Raw genomic sequence first — 21,288 nt, forward strand, 5'->3', positions numbered from 1 at the left:
GGGGAGAAAGAAACTTATGACGGTCTTCACCTTTATCATCTTAACGAATCGTGGGAACTTCGATGCGTAGAGGAAGAAAATGAGAGTAACTTTAGCTACCGATGGATAAAATTTAAAAAAGAATGGCCAATGTCGCTAATATCAAATGGTGACGCGTTGCTATACGGCTTTTCCGTGAACGAAAGTCACATTTGTTGGCTATCGATACCCGCAAAAAGAACGTGGATTTTTGAGTTATCGAGGGCCAAGTGGTACGAAAAAACGATCCTGGTTGACACAGCTTGTCTAATAGACCCTAGCTTGTACGTCATTGAAACAGCAGCCTACGTCAAAAACTTTCAGCTTCTTATTTTCTCTTTATTAGGAAATCGGTTTGGACTGTACAATGCAACAGAAAATCGTATTGATTGCGTGCACACAAATATGAGCATGCTACATGGGGCACTTAGCATTATCCTGCTTAGAGATAAAATCGTTATTCCAACGGTTCATGGGCGAGAGGAAGACCTTCAATTGTGGATATCCAGCGCACAAAACTTGTCAACCTTTCTACGTCGATTGAAATGGGAGTTCCGCAGAGCCGAGTACAATTATAGATTTCCTTGCTCGAATGTCGGCATAGAGAGTCCTTCACCGGTTCTAATTACAACCGAAGATTCGGTTATATATCAAGTGGAAAGCTTTTTCTCTGTAACTGTGCGTATGTGGAGGCTGGAGCTCGACACTCTTATGTGGACGTTGTATGATCCAGACCTGACGCCCCCTAGAGATAAACATGCGGCATTTTCAGCGACGGTGAATGAGTGCGTGGCATACTATAATACAAATAATAGACGTCTTTGGATTTACTCTACAAATCTACGACAATGGTCAAAAGTTGTCTCTCAAGGACTGGCACCTCAACAAAGCAAGTCTTTCGCGACAATGAACTCGATGTCTAATGGATCGCTGCTTATTTACGGCGGCATTGTCAACAAACCTAACTCCTTATGGATGGCGACAATCAACGACAATGCCGTACCTATGACGGCAACGTGGAAACGACTTTGCTGCGATGACGACAAGAAGGAGAAGCATCCAAGTCAGTGGACAAGCACATTCTGGAATGACATTTTTTACGTGTGCTTCGGCGTACCAGAAAAAGGTTATTTTTATGTCATTGACTGGAATATCTATTACACAGAAATTGGCAGAGGGGCTTCAAAGTGGCACAGGAAAAACATGTCTAGGGGATCACATCGATACTATAAAGAATACTGGCATCCAACGGCATTTGGACGCATTGCTGTCACTGTAGACCGAGTGGACAACACAATGATTATGGCAGATCTTACGGGGAAGGAATACATTATGTTAGAAGGATACGCAAGTATGTTTCCGGTTAAATCACGCGACTTATTTGGCGATTATCGAATGGTCGGTAGCAAAAACTCATTGCTCTATTTAAAATATGATCACTACGACGAATACATAATTCCCACAAACTTGTACAACGTGGACCTGAAGAGGTGCGACCCGGGAATGTACAGTTCGGATTTCAGTCTCTATCCTTGTTGCCCATGTCCAAGAGGGCAGTACAGCGATCGAGGCGGTTCCACTCACTGTACCGATTGTCCACCAGGTCTTGTAACAAGCTCGAAGGGCTCAACATCTGCTCGTAATTGTACATGTGCGATTGACACTTGCATTCATGGAGAATGCATAGTTCAAAGCGACCATACGACAGTCTGCATTTGCGATTCAGGATTTAATGGAAAAGACTGCGCAACACCGACTTCCTATCTAATCGGTATGGGAGTAGTAGTCGGAGTTCTACTTATCGTTGCATTCTATTACTGCATCAAACGCGTCCAAAAACATCAAAGAGAAGCGAAGTACACGAGAGTCGAATTGGAGAGAGCCGAGCAAACTGTAGAAGAGCTTTCGAACATTTGGTCAGTGGACAACGACAAAGTCGACTTTCGACAAAGAATCGGAAAAGGATCGTTTGGCGACGTGTGGACCGCCGAATACCGCGATCAAATCGTCGCCGTCAAAGTTCTCAAGATTAAAGCCGAAGATTGCACGGACGAACAACTGCAAGATTTTCGAGACGAAAGCGAATTACTTCGATCGATTTTCCACGCCAATATCGTTCGTTTCATAGGCACCGGGAAAACGGTCGAGAACAAACCGTTCATCGTTTTGGAATACATGGAACGAGGCTCGGTGCGAAACGAGTTAGACAACGAGTACGTCGATCATCCAATGGAACTCGTGCTTCAAGTCAAGTACACTCTACATGCGGCGAAAGGAATGCGTCATCTGCACAGCATCGATCACTGTAAAAACAGAACTCACTTGAACGCGATTTTGGCGTTAGCTCAGCACCGAACGGATATAACCCTCAAAGTGTTTCGAAAGGCTGGGCCGTTTGTGTTACGCTAACACCAAATTTGGTTCAGTGTAGCGCAAATGAATGCATGCATGATCAAAGTTGGGGCGGGATGTTCTGCAAATACAGTACTTGAAAGGACGGTTTGCGTTGTCCCTTAGTATCATAATTGAGTTTCAACTAAGCGCTTTCTCCGTGAACGGTAAAGACAGTCAAATAATTTTTACCCTTTTCTGACGAGTTCCGATTGAACACCAAGAGAATATCGCATCCGTTGAGTTGGTAGGCGCGGCTTTACTATTCGGTGACAATGCACGAAAAATTTGCTTGGCTAGAGGTAGTTACTAAAATATTTGGCTTATGAGCTTGCGCAGATTGGCACTGAACCTCGTGCAAAGGTGTGACATAGTTCGCCATCGGAGCTCCTTACAACTGTAAGATATACTGCGTGCATGCTCTCCGAACGGCGATACTTGGTAGCTTTTTGATATATCTACCGTCCAAGTTTCTTTTCTAATCGTTCTACGCGTCCCGAGTTACATGATTAGGCGAAAGTAGCGTTTACAGCGCTCATGTCACTAATACGCGTGCCTAATGGTCTGTAAGAGCGTCCGATCTAACCCGTTTGCCTGGCTGTGACGTGGCGGATCGCTCCAGCGGACCAAAAAAGGTTTTCTTACACCTTAGTTCACGCATGCCGCATGCTAATTCGGCTTCTGGAGCCTCCGATCTAACCCGTCTGCCTGGCTGTGACGTGGCTGATCGCTCCAGAGAGCCAAAGAAACACTTGCTGTTTTGTGTGGGCATACCCCATGCTAGTTAGGCTACTGGAGCATCCGATCTAACCCGTCTGCTTGGCTGTGACGTGGCGGATCGCTCCAGAGCGCCAAAGAAACACCTGCTGTTTTTTTGTGGTCATACAGCATGTTAGTTAGGCTGCTGGAGGTTCCGATTAAACCCGTCTGCCTAGCTGTGACGTGGCGGATCGCTCCAGCGAACAGAAAAAATTAACTTACGCATACCCATGCTAGTTAGGCTTCTGGAGCATCCGATCTAACCCGTCTGCTTGGCTGTGACGTGGCGGATCGCTCCAGAGCGCCAAAGAAACACCTGCTGTTTTTTTGTGGTCATACAGCATGTTAGTTAGGCTGCTGGAGCTTCCGATTAAACCCGTCTGCCTAGCTGTGACGTGGCGGATCGCTCCAGCGAACAGAAAAATTAACTTACGCATACCCATGCTAGTTAGGCTTCTGGAGCATCTGATCTAACCCGTCTGCTTGGCTGTGACGTGGCGGATCGCTCCAGAGGCCAAAGAAACTCCTTCTGTTTTTTGTGGTCATAGAGCATGTTAGTTAGGCTGCTGGAGCCTCCGATCTAACCCGTCTGCTTGGCTGTGACGCGGCGGATTGCTTTAGCGGACCGTAAACGTTCCTCTTCCGGTTTAGTTTACGCATACTGCATTCTGACTGCTGCTGACGCCTCTGACTAGTAAACTGAAAATTTTTTATTGTTTAATTACGCATGCCGCATTCTAGTTAGGCTGCTGGAGCTTCCGATTAAACCAGTTTGCCTAGCTTAGACGCGGCGAATTTCTTCAATGAGCTGTTAGCATGCAATGATTGTTTAGGCACACCGCGTTCACCCTGTATATAGGCTGCTAGAGCAACCGATTTAATTAACTCGTCTGTCGTTTGGCTGCAAAGTGGTGGAGTTTAGAATAAATGCACTACTGTACTTGGCAAAAGATTTCTAATTTTAGCTACAAGCTTCCTTGTATGACTGACCACGCAATGTCAAACGGAGGCACTTCCCATTAACTCTTTTGGGTAATTTCGTGGCTGCAATGGATTCTAATATCAGTTCCATAAGAGTATGTGCATGAGAAACATTCAGCATTTTTTGATGAACTAGTTATGAGTTAATTTTTATGCTCCTTGATAGGTCACAAATTGTAACTAATAAAGATCGCTTTACCATAATAATTTTAAATTAAAGGACTGAATATCCGTGTATAGAGAGTAGCAAAAAAACGCTGTGAATGTTTGTGAATTTATAGGTAAAGTTATGCTTCGTAATAACGACGCGCAAATTTACCCACACCCTTGGGTAGGCTTGCTGGGGGCTCACGCATGCACATCATCAAACCAAGGCGGCTAATAATTCAAATTCACAAAAATATGTTGCAATTAATCTTTAATGAGGTTTACGTAGCCGTTAGCACAGGATTGGCATAGCCTTTGGACGTGTTCAGAAAGAACTTTCGAATAGGTAAGCAAGCACCTCCCGGCTTATTCACAGTGCCTTCTAAAGTGTTATCGCAACACTAAAAGCTGGTGACTCTACAACACTGCGCCTAAGGTTACCTTGAGCCAAAGCTAAGGTTAGAATAGTTGCAGTGACTGTAACCTCGAAATTGTGTTAGCACAGCACCTTCAGTTTTAACAGTGATCGAATGCATCGCGATCTCAAATGCGATAACCTTCTCATCAATGTCAACGGAATCGTCAAAGTCGCCGATTTGGGTTGCACTAAAATCGCACCGAAGATCGACGATGACAGCGGTGAGAACGTTCGAGGTTCGCGCGCGGTGGGTACGCACTTTTCAGGGCTCCCGAAATATTTCGCGGCGAGGCTTACAACGGCGCGGTCGACGTCTACAGCTACGGAATTACGCTGTGGGAAATCATGACAGCTAAGCATCCGTATTTCGAAAAATTTGATCGAGGGATGATGGCCGGGGAGATTTTGGAACAAGTCGTTCGCTGCGATCTAAGACCCGAGTTTCCTGTTATCTGTAACGACGATTTGAAAAAAGTGGCCGAATCGTGCTGGAATGGGAATCCGTTGGTACGACCAACGTTCGAAGGTATCGTTCAAACACTTCAGACAATATGGTAAGAAACGCTATTCCTATAAAAATCTTGAAAACTGAGATGATTTGTTCAGCGCTGAAGTGATGTGATGTGATACTTGGATCCAATTCGTCTTTGTTCGTTTTACTTATGTGCTCACAAATGTCCTCACTAGCTAGTGCACTACACAGCTGTAGCTAGGCAAATAGGATCTCAACTAGAGTGGGATCTTGGGAACGTTGTTAGGTAAAGAGAATCTTGTCTACTGAAGAAGCATGAAGTAGATGAAGAGCACTGTGTCGTCGTTCGTTTCTTTGTCGGTATCGTACATCTGCACGCGTCCGTGTTATATTGATTACACGTTAGAAGAATGCTCTAGCTAGAACTTGAGACTGTCAGTGATTGGTGTTGTACGCAATAGATTATGAGTCACAAGGCTCAGGATTGTAGACTGGGAGAATGGGGCAAGTAGCTAGGCTAGGCGCCACGCATCCAAGCAGCGCCACGAGTATGGAAAAGTTTCGCGTATCTTTTGCCTAGTCTACTTATGAGGGGGACCCCGGTGCGAGTCTTCCTTCCGTGTGGCTTCGCCTTCATTAACCGACGAGACTCCTTGAAGAGGCTATGAGAAGTGCGTAAGGAGTGTGCGCTCTGGAGGATTTCCCCGACGAGTGGACGAGGTGGGGTGTAACAAAAGAGGATTGTTCCCTAACGGGGGCCCCCTCCCTTCGCAAAGGTCACAAGACAAAGGGTGAAAGAAGCTCGCGTGCGTAACGTGGTCCCATAAACTGCTTCTGCGTCGCCAAACGGCTTCTTCGTAGGGAAAGAAGCAACAAAAACAGAGGAACTGACCTCGAGGGGCGTTTTCGCCTCCAGCGCCTAGTGTAAGGTCCGACGAAGCACTACATCTGCTCTACCTTTCACCGAAGGGTTGGGCTTTTGCATCGGAGACTTCGGGAACGCCGAACTTCAAGGAGAAAACGTCGAGAACTCTCAGCGGAATCCGGGATAGAACGTGACTCATTCACGGAAGTAGACCTTAGTGGCAGTGCCTTGCGCGGATCGATCTCGCTACGTTTTGTCGTTTCTATATTCGGATTATCACTGTGGCAGGTATATGAGCGACAAGGGGACAAATGCAGTGACTCCGCTGCCGAGAGTACAGGTTCACCGAACCAAGATATGTTTGCATGCTATCGCACTAAAAAGTATGCACTAGATCCTTGTCGTTGCATCAGTGACATATGCAACGTCGTTTGGTAAGACTATCACCACTCTCCCGGGGAGTCGGGGACCCCGAAGCCAGCCGGAGCCGGCGACGTGCGGCACTCGCGACGATCGATCGATTCGTTAGCGTGCCCATGCGTCCGTTTATGACACAGGGATTCTTTCCTCATTTGAAAAATAGCCAACATGGTATAGCGGCATAAGTTATCGCGCGGCGCACTCTCTACGCATGCTTCTTCTCTGCCTTTTATAGGATACTATACGGGATTGTTTTCGAGCTTCTACCACTTCGGATCACTTATAGGAGCCTTGTTTGTACGTGTGCCTAATCGGACAAAATAGGGCGGCGCCCCGTTTTTCTACTAACAGTCGGCTTAGCTATATTCCCGATTTTTTGTTCGGTCTAAGGTACGTGACGTATTCGACAAAAACACGACCGGCTCTTTTTCTCTTGATATAGTGTAAATTTTCCTATGGCCATATTAGCACGATTTTTATGGGGCCTACTAGGTATCGTCATTGCAAAGACACGCCCACGGCAACGCCGATCTATTCTACAAAGGTCAACTGGCGCACGACATTGTTAAGGAGGCACGCCGCCCCCGGCCGTCAAGCGGGGCCGTCACCCAAGACGTACTCAACATCCTATTGAAGTTAGGAGAGACAAGATACAGAATGATGAAAGTGAATGCTCCGGGCTACAAGTACGCCATCTACTTCCGGTTTTTTACTCCGGGCACTACAGGTAACATATAATTGTATTTAAGACTCACCAAACATGTAATAAGGTTTCAGTAAGTGCCACATGAAGCGTAAAGAAAACGAACGAACATCTGCATTGCGCATTAGAACGTAGCCTCAGACCCTTTCTCGCTCCCGGATGCTCCGCACCGGAGCATCCGGGAGCGAGAAAGGGTCTGGGACCGAGGCTAATTAGCCGCTTCGCACGAACGATGCACTCGGCTGTTCATCGCTGGGCGCTTTGGTTTATTGCTTTTTGCAGCAATGCCGAAGGTATAGGACACTGGAAAAAGGTTCTTAGTGAAGACATGAGCTGGAGCCGAAATTGGCCAACACATAGCACAGAGTGCGACCTCGATCTCGCTGTGCCAGAGTTATCTATCTCAACATATCGTCGAAACGCAACATTCCCACAAGCAAAAAGTCGTCTACTATTCGTCGATTGCACGGGAAATACGTGGACTTACTCAATGCGGACAGGGACATGGACGAAGCTTTTCACGAATACAAACTACACTGAACCAGCGTCTTCATTCGACCATTTAATCAGATTCTCAATGACCACTATTTGCGAAACTCGAGTCGTACTGCATGGCGGAGTTTATCGACTACCGGATTTAGATGGCTTCTATTACAGTCATGTATATTCAAACACCACGTGGTTGTTCAACGGCTTAGACGAAAAGTGGGTGGTTCTTCAAACTTTCGACGAAGTCTCTCTGCAAAGCAAAGAACACAGGGCATTCGCGTTTCATCAGGAAAGAAGCCCGTGCTCATGTAAAGATTCAATATTGATGTACGGGGAGAAAGAAACTTATGATGATCTTCACGACTTGTGGGAACTTCGATGCGTAGAGGAAGAAAATGAGAAAAATTTTAGCTACCGATGGATAAAATTTGAAGAAGAATTGCCAATGTCGCTAAGATCAATTCGTGCGTGGGCGCGATACGGCTTTTCCGTGAACGAAAGTCACATTTGTTGGCTCACGATTGACGTAAAAAGAATGTGGATTTTTGAGTTATCGACGGCCAGGTGGTACGAAAAAACGATCCTTGTTGACAAAGCTTGTCTAACAGACCCTTTCTCGTACATGTACGTCATTCAAACAGCAGCCTACGCAAAAAAACTTCAGCTTCTTATTTTCTTTTTACGCGGAAATCAATTTGGACTGTACAATGCAACAGAAAATCGTATTGATTGCGTGCACACAGATATGAGCAAGCTATATGGGGCACGTAGCATTATCTTGCTTAGAGATACAATTGTTATTCCAACGGTTCGTGAGCGAGAGGGAGACCTTCAATTATGGATACCCACCACAAAAAACTTGTCAACTTTTCTGACAATAACTCGTCGTCCATTGAAATGGGAGTTCCGCAGAGCCGAGTAAAATAACAGATTTCCTTGCACGAATTTTGGCATAGATAATTCATCACCAGCTCTAATTAGAACCGAAGATTCGGTTTTATATCAAGTGGAAAGCTTTTTCTCTACAACTGTGCGTATGTGGAGGCTGGAGCTCGACACTCTTATGTGGACTTTGTATGATCCAGACCTGACGCCCCCTAGCGATCAATATGCGGCATTTTCAGCGACAGTGAATGAGTGTGCGGCATACTATAATACACAAAATAGACGTCTTTGGATTTACTCTACAAATCTACGACAATGGTCAAAAGTTGTCTCCCGAGGACTGGCACCTCAAAATAGCAAGTCTTTCGCGACGATGAACTCGATGTCTAATGGATCGCTGCTTATTTACGGCGGCATTCTCAACAAATCTAACTCCTTATGGATGGCGACGATCAACGACAATGTCGTACCTATGACGGCAACGTGGAAACAACTTTGCTGCGATGACGACAAGAAGGAGAAGCATCCAAGTCACTGGACAAGCACATTTTGGAATGATATTTTTTACGTATGCTTCGGCTCATCAAAAAGAATAATTTTTGATCCCATTTCGAAAAGGAGGAATTACAGCTGGAATTACAGCTGGAATATCTATTTCACAGAAATTGGCAGAGGGGCTTCAAAGTGGCACAGGAAAAACATGTCTTGGGGATCACAACGATACTATAAACACAACTGGTATCCAACGGCATTTGGACGACTTGCTGTCACGGTAGACCAAGTGGACAACACAATGAGTATGGCAGATCTCACGCGGAAGGAATACATTATGTTAGAAGGATACGCAAGTATGTTTCCGAAAAAATCACAGGACCTCTTTGGCGATTATCGAATGGTCGGTAGCAAAAACTCATTGCTCTATTTAAAATATGATCACAAAAATTGGCTTTTTCCCACGAACTTGTACATCTTGGACCTGAAGAGGTGCCCCACGGGAATGTACAGTTCGGATTTCAGTCTCTATCCTTGTCGCCAATGTCCCAGAGGGCAGTACAGCGATCGAGGCGGTTCCACTCACTGTACCGATTGTCCACCAGGTCTTGTAACAAGCTCGGAGGGCTCAACATCTGCTCGTAATTGTACATGTGCGATCGACACTTGCATTCACGGACAATGCATCATTCAAAGCGACCATACGACAGTCTGCATTTGCGATGCAGGATTCAGTGGAAAAGCCTGCGCAACACCGACTTCCTATCTAATCGGTATGGGAGTAGTAGTCGGAGTTCTACTCATCGTTGCATTCTATTACGGCATCAAACGCGTCCGAAAACAACAAAGAGTAGTCACGTACACGAGAATCGAATTGGAGAGAGCCGAGAAAACTGTAGAAGAGCTTTCGAACATATGGTCAGTGGACAACGACAAAGTTGACTTTCGACAAAGAATCGGAAAAGGATCGTATGGCGACGTGTGGACCGTCGAATATCGAGATCAAATCGTTGCCGTCAAAGTTCTCAAGATTAAAGCCGAAGATTGCACGGACGAACAACTGCAAGATTTTCGAGACGAAAGCGAATTACTTCGATCAATTTTCCACGCCAACATCGTTCGTTTCATAGGCACGGGGAAAACGGTCGAGAACAAACCGTTCATCGTTTTGGAATACATGGAACGAGGCTCGGTGCGAAACGAGTTAGACAATGAGTACGTCGATCATCCAATGGAACTCGTGCTTCAAGTCAAGTACGCCCTACATGCGGCGAAAGGAATGCGTCATCTGCACAGCATCGATAGGATGCATCGCGATCTCAAATGCGATAACCTTCTCATCAATGTCAACGGAATCGTCAAAGTCGCCGATTTGGGTTGCACTAAAATTGCACCGAAGATCGACGATGACAGCGGTGAGAACGTTCGAGGTTCGCGCGCCGTGGGTACGGCACTTTTCAGGGCTCCCGAAATATTTCGCGGCGAGGCTTACAACGGCGCGGTCGACGTCTACAGCTACGGAATTACGTTGTGGGAAATCATGACAGCTAAGCATCCGTATGTCAAAAAATTCGATCGAGGAATGATGGCCGGGGAGATTTTGGAACAAGTCGTTCGCTGCGATCTAAGACCAGAGTTTCCTGTTCTCTGTAATGACGATTTGAAAAAAGTGGCCGAATCGTGCTGGAATGGGAATCCGTTGGTACGACCAACGTTTGAAGATATCGTTCAAACACTTCAAAAAATCTGGTTGCAATATGGTAAGAAACGTTCTTCCTATGGAGATCTTGAAAACTGAGATGATTTGTTCAGCGCTGACGTGACATGACGTGATACTTGGATCCAAGCAGAAGAACAATGAGAAACGTTGATGAAGGAAATAGATAGCATGTAATCGTTCTCTTCGTCTTCATTCATGTTCTAACAAATGTCCTCACTAGCCAGTGACACTGCTGTAGTTAGGCAAATAGAATCTCAATTAGAGTAGGATCTCTTGAAAAGTTGTTAGCCTATAGGTACGGAATCTGGTCTACTGAAGAATCATGAAGTAGATGAAGAATATGGAATGTACTTGCACGCTTGCACCGTGTCGTCCTTTCTTCTTTCGTTGATATCTTACGCCTGCACCCGTCCGTGTTATATTGCACCTTAGAAGAATGGTCTAGCCAGAACTTGAGACTGTAGAACCGTCTGTCATTGATTGATGTTGTACGCAATAAATTATAGAGTCACACAGCCCCGGATTGTAGAATAGGAGGATTTGGTACAAGTAAGCTAGGCGCCACGCGTCCAAGCAGCGCCAAGAGTAGGGAAAAGTCTCGTATCTTCTGCCCAGTCTACTTATGAAGGGGACCCCGGTGCGAACCTGAAGTCTTCTCTTCATATTTGCTATCTTCTTATCTCCAGTAGTTCTATAGGCGACGTTTCCAACGCAACCGTGTGGCGTCGCCTTCGCGACGATCGACGAGACTCCTTGAAGAGAACTATGTGAAGTGGGTAAGGAGTGTGCATTGCGTTCTACGCTCACCCTTACGCTTGTATAGCTCCATTGCATGAGTGCAGCTGCTCTGACCGTGGAGTTTCGAAGAACTTTCGCTTTCAATCACGTGGTACAAGAAACCCGGACAACGAGTGGAAACCACATGTGATAAACGAAATAATGCGCTTTTCGATCCCATAGACGGAATGGACATGCACCGCGAACTTTCCGATCGTCGTACTATATAATACCTAGGTTATTGATAATCGTTCATTAGGCACGAGGGGTGCGAGTTATTGCCCGAGGCGAAATCATAATGCACGACCGTAAGTCGTTTATTCTATATATCGCCGTGACTCTCGATCTCTGATCGAGAGGCGAATCGGTCGCTACCTGATACTTCCAGGTCACACCTAATACTGTAACTAGCGGAAGTTAAGTATTGCACTCGACTCTCGTGGATTGGTCGAGCATGTGATAAGGTTTCAGTAAGTGCCACATGACGCGTAAAGAAAACCAACGAACATCTGCATCGTGCATTATAGAACGCCGTTGCGCACGAACGATGCACTCGGCTGTTCATCGCTGGGCGCTTTGGCTTATTGCTTTTTGCAGCAATGCCGAAGGTATAGAACACTGGAAAAAGGTTCTTAGTGAAGACATGAGCTGGAGCCGAAATTGGCCAACATATAGCACAGAATGCGTCCGCTATGCAGTGCCAGAGTTACCTATCTCGACATATCGTCGAAACGCAACATTCCCACAAGCAAAAAGTCGTCTACTATTCGTCGATTGCACGGGAAATACGTGGACTTACTCAATGGGGACAGGGACGTGGACGAAGCTTTTCACGAATACAAACTACACTGAACCAGCGTCTTCATTCGACCATTTAGTCGGATTCTCAATGACCACTATTTGCGAAACTCGAGTCGTACTGCATGGCGGATTTTATCGAGTAAAGGGTTTTGATGACCAATATTTCAGTTATGTATATTCAAAGACCACGTGGTTGTTCAACGGCTTAGAGGAAAAGTGGGTGGTTCTTCAAACATTCGACGATGTCTCTCTTCAAAGCAAAGAACACAGGGCATTCGCGTTTCATCAGGAAAAAAGCCCGTGTTCATGTAAAGATTCAATATTGCTGTACGGGGAGAAAGAACCTGAGAATGATCTTCACGAATTGTGGGAACTTCGATGCGTAGAGGAAGAAAATGAGAGAAACTTTAGCTACCGATGGATAAAATTTAAAGAGGAATTGCCAATGTCGCTAATATCAAATAGTGCGTGGAAGCTATGCGGCTTTTCCGTGAACGAAAGTCACATTTGTTGGCTCTCGATGCACGCAAAAAGAATGTGGATTTTCGAGTTATCGACGGCCAGGTGGTACGAAAAAACGATCCTTGTTGACAAAGCTTGTCGAACACCCCCCCGTATCTTTCTTGAAAAATCAGCCTACGTAAAAGAATTTCAGCTTCTTATTTTCTCTTTAGTCGGAAATCAAATTGGACTGTACAATGCAACAGAAAATCGTATTGATTGCGTGCACACAAATCTGAGCATGATATATGGGGCAATTAGCATCCTTTCTAGAGATACAATTGTTATTCCAACAGCTAGTGGGCGAGAGAGAGACGTTCAATTATGGAGACCCAGCACACAAAACTTTTCAACCTTTATGAAAATAACTCATAAAAGTCGACTGATATGGGAGTTCATAAGAGCAGAGAGCAATAATAGATTTCCTTGCTCAAATATCGGCTTTACTAATCCATCACCGGCTCTAATTAGAACCGAAGATTCGGTTCTATATCAAGTGGAAAGCTTTTTCTCTGCAACTGTGCGTATGTGGAGGCTAGAGCTCGACACTCTTATGTGGACGTTGTATGATCCAGACCTGAGGCCCCCTAGCGATCAATATGCGGCATTTTCAGCGACAGTGAATGAGTGCGTGGCATACTATAATACAAATAATAGACGTCTTTGGATTTACTCTACGACTCTACGACAATGGTCAAAAGTTGTCTCTCGAGGACTGGCACCTCAACATAGCAAGTCTTTCGCGACGATGAACTCGATGTCTAATGGATCGCTGCTTATTTACGGCGGCATTGTCAACAAATCTAACTCCTTATGGATGGCGACGATCAACGACAATGTCGTACCTATGACGGCAACGTGGAAACGACTTTGCTGCGATGACGACAAGAAGGAGAAGCATCCAAGTCACTGGACAAGCACATTCTGGAATGACATTTTTTACGTATGCTTCGGCTCATCAGAAAGTAACGATTTTATTTTTACAACGTTGAATTACAACTGGAATATCTATTACACAGAAATTGGCAGAGGGGCTTTAAAGTGGTACAGGAAAAACATGTCTTGGGGATCACATCAACACTATAACTACGACTGGCATCCAACGGCATTTGGACGCATTGCTGTCACTGTAGACCAAATGGACAACACAATGATTATGGCAGATCTTACGCAACAGGAATATATTATGTTAGAAGGATACGCAAGTATGTTTCCGAAAAAATCACGCGACCTCTTTGGCGATTATCGAATGGTCGGTAGCAAAAACTCATTGCTCTATTTAAAATATGATTACATACAGGACTTTTTTCCCACGAACTTGTACATCTTGGACCTGAAGAGGTGCCCCCCGGGAATGTACAGTTCGGATTTTAGTCTCTATCCATGTCGCCCATGTCCAAGAGGGCAGTACAGCAATCGAGGCGGTTCCACTCACTGTACCGATTGTCCACCAGGTCTTGTAACAAGCTCGAACGGCTCAACATCTGCTCGAAATTGCACATGTGCAATTGACACTTGCATTCACGGACAATGCGTACTTCAAAGCGACCATACGACAGTCTGCATTTGCGATGCTGGATTCAGTGGAAAAGCCTGCGCAACACCGACTTCCTATCTAATGGGTATGGGAGTAGTAGTCGGAGTTCTTCTTATCGTTGCATTCTATTACGGCATCAAACGCGTCCAAAAACATAAACGAGAAGCGAATTACACCAGAGTCGAATTGGAGATGGCTGAGAAAACCGTCGCCGAGCTGTCGAACATTTGGTCAGTGGACAACGAGAAAATCGGCTTTCAACAAAAGATTGGAGAAGGATCGTTTGGCGATGTGTGGATCGCCGAATATCGAGATCAAATCGTTGCCGTCAAAGTTCTCAAGATTCAAGCCAACGATTGCACGGACGAACAACTGCAAGATTTTCGAGACGAAAGCGAATTACTTCGATCAATTTTCCACGCCAATATCGTTCGTTTCATAGGCACCGGGAAAACGGTCGAGAACAAACCGTTCATCGTTTTGGAATACATGGAACGAGGCTCGGTGCGAAACGAGTTAGACAACGAGTACGCCGATCATCCAATGGAACTCGTGCTTCAAGTCAAGTACGCTCTACATGCGGCGAAAGGAATGCGTCATCTGCACAGCATCGATCGAATGCATCGCGATCTCAAGTGCGATAACCTTCTCATCAATGTCAACGGAATCGCCAAAGTCGCCGATTTGGGTTGCACTAAAATCGCACCGAAGATCGACGATGACAGCGGTGAGAACGTTCGAGGTTCGCGCGCCGTGGGTGCGGCACTTTTCAGGGCTCCCGAAATATTTCGCGGCGAGGCTTACAACGGCGCGGTCGACGTCTACAGCTACGGAATTACGTTGTGGGAAATCATGACAGCTAAGCATCCGTATTTCGAAAAATTCAATCGAGGAATGATGGCCGGGGAGATTTTGGAACAAGTCGTTCGCTGCGATCTAAGACCCGAGTTTCCTGTTCTCTGTAATGACGATTTGAAAAAAGTGGCCGAATCGTGCTGGAATGGGAATCCGTTGGTACGACCAACGTTCGAAGATATCGTTCAAACGCTCCAAGGAATCTGGTTGTCAAAATGGTAAGAAACGTTATTCATATGGAGATCTTAAAAGCTGAGATGATTCGTTCAGTGCTGATGTGATGTGATGTGATACTTGGATCAAAAGAAGAACAATGGGAAACGTTGATGAAGGAAATAGATAGTATGTACTTGTTCTCTTCGTCTTTGTTCGTGTCATTTATGAGCTCACAAATGCCCTCACTAGCTAGTGACACTGCTGTAGTTAGGCAAACAGAATCTCAGTAGGATCTCTTAAACGTTGTCAGGTACAGAATTTGGTCTACTGAAGAATCATGAAGTAGATGAAGAATATGGAATGTACTTGCACGCTTGCACCGTGTCGTCCTTTGTTCTTTCGTTGATATCTTACGCCTGCACCCGTCCGTGTTATATTGCACCTTAGAAGGATGGTCTAGCTAGAACTTGAGACTGTAGAACCGTCTGTCATTGATTGATTGATTGATGTTGCACGCAATAAATTATAGAGTCACACAGCTCAGGATTGTAGACTGGGAGGATGTGGTACAAGTAAGATAGGTGCCACGCGTCCAAGCAGCGCCAAGAGTATGGAAAAGTCTCGCGCATCTTCTGCCCAGTCTACTTATGAAAGGGGACCCCGGTGCGAACCTGAAGTCTTCTCTTCATCTTTGCTATCTTCTGTATCCTCAGTGCTTCTATAGGCGACGTTTCCAACGCAACCGTGTGGCGTCGCCTTCGCGACGACCGACGAGACTCCTTGAAGAGACTATGTGAAGTGGGTAAGGAGTGTGCATTGCGTTCTACGCTCACCCTTACGCTTGTATAGCTCCACTGCATGAGTGCAGCTGCTCTGACCGTGGAGCTTCGAAGAACTTTCGCTTTCAATCACGTGGTACGAGAAACCCGGACAACGAGTGGAAACACATGTGATAAAGGAAATAATGTGCTTCTCATGTAAAACAATCACACAGACGGCATGCACATGCACCGCGAACCTTCCGATCGACGTCGTAGACTATGTACGTAGGTTATTACCGGTCTATGTCATTTAGAGAACGAGGGCGTGAGTTATTGCCCGAGGCGAAATCATAATCCACGACCATAAGTCGTTTAGTCTATATCGCCGTGACTCTCGATCACTGATCGAGAGGCGAACACATTCAAATCGGTCGCTACCCCTCGTCGCTACCTGATACTTCCAGGTCACACCTAATACTGTAACTAGCGGAAGTTAAGTATTGCATTCGACTCTCGTGGATTGGTCGTAATAAGGTTTCAGTAAGTGCCACATAACGCGTAAAAAAAACCAACGAACATCTGCATCGTGCATTACAACGTAGCCTCAGACCCTTTCTCGCTCCCGGATGCTCCGCACCGGAGCATCCTGGAGCGAGAAAGGGCCTGAGAACGAGGTTAATTAGCTGCTGCGCACGAACAATGCACTCGGCTGTTCATCGCTGGGCGCTTTGGTTTATTGCTTTTTGCAGCAATGCCGAAGGTATAGGACACTGGCAACAGATTCTTAGTGAAGACATGAGCTGGAGCCGAAATTGGCCAACACATAGCAAAGTGTGCAACAGCGATCTCTTAGTGCCGCAGTTATCTATCTCGACATATCGTCGAGCAACATTCCCACAGGCAAAAAGTCGTCTACTATTTGTCGATTGCACGGGAAATACGTGGACTTACTCAATGCGGACAGGGACATGGACGAAGCTTTTCACGAATACAAACTACACTGAACCAGCGTCTTCATTCAACCATTTAGTCGGATTCTCAATGACCACTATTTGCGAAACTCGAGTCGTACTGCATGGCGGAGTTTATCGAGTACCGGATATAGAAGGCTACAATTTCAATAATGTATATTCAAACACCACGTGGTTGTTCAACGGCTTAGACGAAAAGTGGGTGGTTCTTCAAACTTTCGACGAAGTCTCTCTGCAAAGCAAAGAACACAGGGCATTCGCGTTTCATCAGGAAAAAAGCCCGTGCTCATGTAAAGATTCAATATTGATGTACGGGGAGAAAGAACCTAAGGATGATCTTCACGAATTGTGGGAGCTTCGATGCGTAGAGGAAGAAAATGAGAGAAACTTTAGCTACCGATGGATAAAATTTGAAGAAGAATTGCCAATGTCGCTAATATCAAATAGTTCGTATTCTCTACACGGCTTTTCCGTTAACAAAACTCACATTTGTTGGCTCGTGATGCACGCAAAAACAGTGTGGATTTTTGAGTTATCGACGGCCAGTTGGTACGAAAAAACGATGCTTGTTGACAAAGCTTGTCAAGCAGACAATGTCTCGTACGCCCTTGAAACATCAGCCTACGTCAAAGAACTTCAGCTTCTTATTTTATCTCTATTCGGAAATCTGTTTGGACTGTACAATACAACAGAAAATCGTATTGATTGCGTGCATACAAATGTGAGCATGCTATATGGGGCACGTACCATTATCTTGCTTAGAGATACAATTGTTATCCCAACGATTCATGAGCGAGAGGGAGACATTCAATTATGGATACCCGTCGCACAAAGCTTGTCAACCTTTCTGAAAATAACACATAAAAGTCGACCTCGATTGAAATGGGAGTTCCGCAGAGCCGATTACAATATCAGATTTCCTTGCTCGAATTACGGCGCACTTGATCCACAACTGGCTCTAATTAGAACCGAAGATTCGGTTCTATATCAAGTGGAAAGCAAGATGTTGGTAAGTGTGTGGAGGCTGGAGCTTGACACTCTTATGTGGACGTTGTATGATCCAGACCTGAGGCCCCCGGGAGATCTTTATGCGGCAATTTCAGCGACGGTGAATGAGTGCGTGGCATACTATAATACAATATATAGAAGTCTTTGGATTTACTCTACAAATCTACGAATATGGTCATACGTTGTCTCTCGAGGACTGGCACCTCAACATAGCAACTCTTTCGCGACGATGAACTCGATGTCTAATGGATCGCTGCTTATTTACGGCGGCATTGTCAACAAACCTAACTCCTTATGGATGGCGACGATCAACAACAATGTCGTACCTATGACGGTAACGTGGAAACGACTTTGCTGCGATGACGACAAGAAGGAGAAGCATGCAAGTAGTGGGACAAGCACATTCTGGAATGACATTTTTTACGTATGCTTCGGCTCATCAGTACGTAACGATTTTGATAACTTTTTTCCAACATATATTTACAGCTGGAATATCTATTACACAGAAATTGGCAGAGGAGCTTCAAAGTGGCAAAGGAAAAACATGTCTTGGGGATCACAACGATACTATAAACACGACTGGCATCCAACGGCATTCGGACGCATTGCTGTCACTGTAGACCAAATGGACAACACATTGATTATGGCAGATCTTACGCGGAAGGAATACATTACGTTAGAAGGATACGCAAGTATGTTTCCGAGACGATCACATGACTACCTTAGCGATTATCGAATTGTCGGCAGCAAAAACTCATTGCTCTATTTGAAATATGATTACACAAATTACTATTTTCCCGCAAACTTGTACAGCTTGGACCTGAAGAGGTGCCACCCTGGAATGTACAGTTCGGATTTCAGTCTCAATCCTTGTCGCCCATGTCCAAGAGGGCAGTACAGCGATCGAGGCGGTTCCACTCACTGTACCGATTGTCCACCAGGTCTTGTAACAAGCTCGAATGGCTCAACATCAGCTCGTAATTGTACATGTGCAATCGACACTTGCATTCACGGACAATGCATAGTTCAAAGCGACCATACGACAGTCTGCATTTGCGATGCAGGATTCAGTGGAAAAGCCTGCGCAACACCGACTTCCTATCTAATCGGTATGGGAGTAGTAGTCGGAGTTCTACTTATTGTTGCATTCTATTACTGCATTAAACGCGTCCGAAAACAACAAAGAGTAGTCACGTACACGAGAATCGAATTGGAGAGAGCCGAGAAAACTGTAGAAGAGCTTTCAAACATATGGTCAGTGGACAACGACAAAGTTGACTTTCGACAAAGAATCGGAAAAGGATCGTATGGCGACGTGTGGACCGGCGAATATCGAGATCAAATCGTTGCCCTCAAAGTTCTCAAGATTAAAGCCGAAGATTGCACGGACGAACAACTGCAAGATTTTCGAGACGAAAGCGAATTACTTCGATCGATTTTCCACGCCAATATCGTTCGTTTCATAGGCACCGGGAAAACGGTCGAGAACAAACCGTTCATCGTTTTGGAATACATGGAACGAGGCTCGGTGCGAAACGAGTTAGACAATGAGTACGCCGATCATCCAATGGAACTCGTGCTTCAAGTCAAGTACACTCTACATGCGGCGAAAGGAATGCGTCATCTGCACAGCATGGATAGGATGCATCGCGATCTCAAGTGCGATAACCTTCTAATCAACGTCATCGGAATCGTCAAAGTCGCCGATTTGGGTTGCACTAAAATCGCACCGAAAATTGAAGATGACAGCGGTGTGAACGTTCGCGGCTCGCGCGCCGTGGGTACGGCACTTTTCAGGGCTCCCGAAATATTTCGCGGCGAGGCTTACAACGGCGCGGTCGACGTCTACAGCTACGGAATTACGCTGTGGGAAATCATGACAGCTAAGCATCCGTATTTCAAAAAATTCGATCGAGGAATGATGGCCGGGGAGATTTTGGAACAAGTCGTTCGCTGCGATCTAAGACCCGAGTTTCCTGTTCTCTGTAACGACGATTTGAAAAAAGTGGCCGAATCGTGCTGGAATGGGAATCCGTTGGTACGACCAACGTTCGAAGATATCGTTCAAACGCTACAAGGAATCTGGTTGACAATATGGTAAGAAACGTTATTCCTATGAAGATCTTAAAAGCTGAGATGATTCGTTCAGTGCTGATGTGATGTGATGTGATACTTGGATCAAAAGAAGAACAATGAGAAACGTTGATGAAGAAAATAGATAGTATGTACTTGTTCTCTTCGTCTTTGTTCGTGTCATTTATGTGCTCACAAATGTCCTCACTAGCTAGTGACACTGCTGTAGTTAGGCAAATGGAATCTCAACTAGAGTAGGATCTCTTGAACGTTGTAACTTGTTAGGTACAGAATCTGGTCTACTGAGAGTCATAAAGTAGATGAAGAATATGGAATGCACTTGCACCGTGTCGTTGTTCGTTTTTAGTTGATACCTTACGTCTGCACCCGTCCGTGTTATATTGCACCTTAGAAGAATGGTCTAGCTAGAACTTGAGACTAGTAGAGTAGGATCTCTTGAAACGTTGTTAGGTACGGAATCCGGTCTACTGAAGAATCATGAAGTAGATTAATTCGGAATATGGAATGTACTTGCACCGTGTCGTCGTTCGCTTTTTTGTTGGTCTCATACATCTGCACCCGCCCGTGTTATATTGCACGTTAGAAGAATGCTCTAGCTAGAACTTGAGACAGTAGAACCGTCTGTCATTGATTGATGTTGTACGCAATAGATCATAGACTCACAGAGCTCAGGATTGTAGACTGGGAAGATGCGGTACAAGTAGGCTAGGCGCCACGCGTCCAAGCAGCGCCAAGAGTATGGAAAAGTCTCGCGTAACTTCTGCTTCGTGAGTAGCAGTCTACCTATGGAGGGGACCCCGGTGCAAACCTGAAGTCTTCTCTTCATCTTTGCTATCTTTCCTATCCCCATTACTTCTATAGGCGACGTTTCCAATGCAACCATGTGGCGTCGCCTTCGACGATCGACGAGACTCCTTGAAGAGACTATGTGAAGTGCGTAAGGAGTGTGCGTTGCGTTCTACGCTCACCCTTATGCCTGTATGGCTCCATTGCATGAGTGCAGCTGCTCTGACCGTGGAGTTTCGAAGAACTTTCACCTTCAATCACGTGGTACGAGAAACCCGGAC

General features: G+C 45.5%; 2 protein-coding genes across 6 annotated transcripts; both read left to right on the forward strand.

The window, feature by feature from the left end:
• Positions 1 to 5,978: 5,978 nt before the first annotated feature.
• Positions 5,979 to 11,278, forward strand: LOC136195830 (uncharacterized). Of its 5 annotated transcripts, none has more exons than XM_065985304.1 (6): positions 5,979 to 5,992; positions 6,048 to 6,391; positions 6,446 to 6,642; positions 6,707 to 7,198; positions 7,457 to 10,800; positions 10,853 to 11,278. In XM_065985304.1, the coding sequence occupies exons 5-6, from the start codon at positions 8,700 to 8,702 to the stop codon at positions 10,861 to 10,863; spliced, it is 2,112 nt and encodes a 703-aa protein (XP_065841376.1). In that variant the 5' UTR covers positions 5,979 to 5,992; positions 6,048 to 6,391; positions 6,446 to 6,642; positions 6,707 to 7,198; positions 7,457 to 8,699; the 3' UTR covers positions 10,864 to 11,278. The 5 variants fall into 5 exon arrangements, 4 of the variants coding, with proteins under 4 accessions (XP_065841376.1, XP_065841378.1, XP_065841377.1 ...); XR_010671972.1 differs by lacking the exon at positions 5,979 to 5,992 and having other exon boundaries at positions 6,041 to 6,391; positions 10,853 to 10,930; positions 10,981 to 11,278; XM_065985306.1 differs by lacking the exon at positions 5,979 to 5,992 and having other exon boundaries at positions 6,041 to 6,391; positions 6,707 to 6,914; positions 6,964 to 7,198.
• Positions 11,279 to 16,888: 5,610 nt separating this feature from the next.
• LOC136196043 (uncharacterized) lies at positions 16,889 to 20,882 on the forward strand. The gene is made up of 2 exons (XM_065985543.1): positions 16,889 to 20,224; positions 20,277 to 20,882. The coding sequence occupies exons 1-2, from the start codon at positions 16,944 to 16,946 to the stop codon at positions 20,290 to 20,292; spliced, it is 3,297 nt and encodes a 1,098-aa protein (XP_065841615.1). The 5' UTR covers positions 16,889 to 16,943; the 3' UTR covers positions 20,293 to 20,882.
• Positions 20,883 to 21,288: the final 406 nt, after the last annotated feature.

The sequence above is a fragment of the Oscarella lobularis genome, chromosome 15, assembly GCF_947507565.1.
Source record: "Oscarella lobularis chromosome 15, ooOscLobu1.1, whole genome shotgun sequence".
NCBI lineage: Eukaryota > Metazoa > Porifera > Homoscleromorpha > Homosclerophorida > Oscarellidae > Oscarella > Oscarella lobularis.